Source organism: Nicotiana sylvestris, chromosome 6, assembly GCF_000393655.2.
Source record: "Nicotiana sylvestris chromosome 6, ASM39365v2, whole genome shotgun sequence".
NCBI classification, from domain to species: Eukaryota; Viridiplantae; Streptophyta; class Magnoliopsida; order Solanales; family Solanaceae; genus Nicotiana; species Nicotiana sylvestris.
In genome coordinates this window covers 69,040,913-69,044,498 of record NC_091062.1, presented here as the reverse complement: position 1 = coordinate 69,044,498, position 3,586 = coordinate 69,040,913, and the positions used below count along the sequence as shown (strand labels likewise).

The 3,586-nt window shown below is 36.9% G+C and overlaps 1 protein-coding gene across 1 annotated transcript; it reads right to left on the bottom strand.

The window, feature by feature from the left end:
• Positions 1-302: 302 nt before the first annotated feature.
• LOC138870742 (uncharacterized) lies at positions 303-1,283 on the bottom strand. Its single transcript, XM_070148577.1, has one exon. It carries the CDS (start codon positions 1,281-1,283, stop codon positions 303-305), a length of 981 nt encoding a protein of 326 aa, XP_070004678.1.
• Between the last annotated feature and the right edge of the window lie 2,303 nt (positions 1,284-3,586).

The window sequence follows — 3,586 nt, the reverse complement described above, 5'->3', positions numbered from 1 at the left end:
CTTTCAACAAACCTCTCCGCCATCTTCTTGAACGACATCCGCACCATCGATGTGACAGGTAATCCTTTTGCCGACTTCAATAACCCGTTGAAAGACTCTGACACATTTGTAGTCAGAGTTCCCCATCGTCTGCCACCATCCGCATGCAATAGCCACTTTTCAGGGTCATGTCGCATTAACCAATGATAGGCTACCTCGTCTTCTTGCCTGATATATTCCATGTGCCTCCAAAATTTATGCTGTTGGTGGTCTGTTGCTGCCATCAACATCAAATCATGTAGATCCTTGTTGGGATATGCCTTCTAGAAATTGGCTTTAAGGTTCCTAACATGGTAACAATGGTAGGCATAAGGTTCTTGCCATGCAGACAAATTCTTCATAGAACTTAAGATACCACCATGCCGATCAGATATTAGACAAATACTGAAATGCTGTTTAACAACGTGCTCTTTCAAGTCGTTCAAAAATAGCGTCCACATCTCTTGGCTTTCATTGGCACAAATAGAAAAAGATAGAGGAAATATCTGTCCATTAGCATCTATTGCCACGGCTATCAACAGCTTGATATCGTACTTTCCATAGACATGAGTGTCGTCTATGGATATTACGGGCTGACAATGCGAAAAACCATCAATTGCTAGTTTAAACGCCAATACCACGTAATTGAATATATATTTTGGTTTACCTGGAATTCGCTCAAGTTTCCATTCAACAATCGTCCCGGGGTTAAACTGCTGCAGTGCAGCCATGTACCTAGGCAGATCTGCAAATGACTTATCCCAGTTACCATAGACTATTTCAAATGCTCGTTTGTGACCAAGATATGCCTTTCTTTTAGTAATGGTATGACCATGTTCCTGGTGGACTGCTGTAATGCACTCTTTGATTTTATACCTTATGGACGCTTCGATGTGTGGAATAAGAACAAGAGAAATCAAGTCAATATCCAAGTTGAAGTGATTCCCGTTGAATGTGTCCATTTCGCATGTGTGGGTGGGAATGTATTTACCCACTTTCCATAGACTTGTCTTCTTCTTGCTCGCACGCAACATCCAATGACATGGCCAAAACCACCTGCGACAAACAACTTTGTATACAACCGGACTTGACTCCCATACCGTCATCTCACGACACTCTTTTACATTGTGCATTTTACAAGCCCTGCTTAGGCGCGCTTTATCAGAAAAAATCATGCCCTTTGCCAACACCGTTGGTCTAGACTCATCCCACATTGCTGTCCGAATTTCATCAAAATCCCTTGTGAGAGATTCCACATCCGGCATGCTTGGAAAGTTATCAAGGTAAGGAATCTCCCTTGAATGAAACGACACTTGGGACTCGTACACTCTTCGTCTAGGAAGGTGGAGCATACTCTCTCGTCAAATCAGGTCCTTCTTTCTCATCCTCCTCATCACCATCCTCACGAGGAAAGGGTGTCTCGTCTCCAGATTCATCAGCATTGTTGTCGTAATCACTGTTCTCTTCCTCACTCTGTGCATCTGCCAGATCCCGATTTAATACATCGTCTTCGGGCAATTGCGTGAGTACATTTGCTTCAACTTGCTCGTTTTCACTGCACAATCAACAAAATAATAAGATGCTGAATTTAATAAATACTTTCTATATAGCCGTATCACTTCACTTACAAATCGTAATGTGATGAAATTCCATGATGGACATTTTTATTTAGGTGATGGCTCTTGGATGGACCACCATGATCCAACACAACAAAACTATGCTTGGGTTCATAATTTGTAAAATTCATATCCGGCCTGTACCCCCTGTTAAATATATGAGCGTTAATACAAATTCAATACAACAAAAATGTACATCGTAACACAAAGGAAAATTGAAGCTTACCACTCGTCTTGTGAATTATGTAAAGCAGGCGAGGATAAATTTAAATCAAGGAAAACTCTTTCATCCGGAACCTGTCCGGCAAAAACTCCTCCAAAATAGCCACCCGATGACTGGGGGTTATCCGGAACCTGTCCGACAACCTCATTGTTTGGAACGTCTTCGACCTTGACGTACATATCCAACATATTTATTACAAGGTATTCCTGGTATTCATCCGGAGTCCTCAGAAAATCCTTCAAAGTTTCATCATCGTAGATCTTTAACTCCAAGTAAAAAGCAGCCCCTTGCGGAGTGACGGAATACAGATATCTTCCGGTTACTTTGAGTATCACTGAACGTTTCCTCACACCCATTTTTTTGCATAACGATATCAATTTATCTTACTCTATTGTAAGTGATAATTTAACATGACCCTATAGAGATAAACTATACCTCACAGAGTTATTCTCCATCACAACCTCACCCCCCCTCAATATAATGAAACTCTTATTCTACGCTCCTCAGACATTACGAAAAAAATGCTTCAGAATTTAATAACAACAAAAAATTGAACGGGAGTTAGAATTTTATGTGAACGAATTTTCCTAAAATCCTAACCACTTTATATAGGAAATGGCTAGGCCGGGATATGAAATTTTTTTGCCGTATAGCGTTCTTTAAATATACGCTACACACATTTAAATTATTGTGTTTGTCAGTTCACTTATTGGTGGGTCCATATTCAGGATATAGCATTTTTTTTGGGCGCTATATGTATAGTGTATGAATACAAGACGCTATAACTTAACGGCAGACGTTACCGTTAAGGTATATCGTCTTGTATTTGCACGCTATATATAGAAATGTATTTTTTTTAAACACCTATTAAGGTAATTTAAATCCAAAAAAATAATATTTAGGTTCCGGACTCATTGTTATCCTACCTATTTTTTTTATCCAATAACAAATAAAGTTTATATTGCAAGCATACTCGATAAAATACTTTTTCTCCTTCACCAGTTTTTCAAATTACTGCCTATATTTAAAGAAAATAAAAATTAATTGAAGAAAGTGGTAACGTTTAAGCAAATCGTTCATAGGCAACTTTGCAACTAATGGCAGTAAACTGCAAAATACATAATAGCCTAAATTTAGGATAAGAATGTTTAATGACGTACATATCATATGGTGATTTGAGTTAACAGTAAATATACTTTTAAAGGTAAAAAAATCAGTTAATTATCTCGGCGATATTTTATTATGATACAAACGCGTACACATGCTCCAGCATATTGACAGCAAAATATCATTGAATTTGTCATCTCATGTTCAATTAAATTTTTCTCATACGCTTTAGACATCTTTCCTTTTGTAATTGTAGCGAATTCTTTATAAACATAATATGCTACATACAATTAAACGTATGTTTACACCACCAAATAATAAAACATAACGACAACAAAAAAAATCGAGCAAAGAAAATGCATATAACAAACAAATATCCAAATACAACATAATAATACGTGTTGCATGTGTATTTTATATCAATGAATATAAATTTTAAGAAAATTGCATAGATATTATTATCAAAGGTGTTGTAAAATTTTAAAAATCCAAATTCCTGAAAAAAATGATGAATGTTGTCAGTTAATCACATTCCTAATTTAATATTTGTCTGGGATTATATACAATATATATATATGCTAGATAGATTTATCGACACTACGAGAAGATGCGAAACTCTATG

What these genes read in the sequence shown, in the direction of transcription:
- LOC138870742 (XM_070148577.1), bottom strand. Translation starts at nt 1,283, where the DNA reads ATGCCGGATGTGGAATCTCTCACAAGGGATTTTGATGAAATTCGGACA.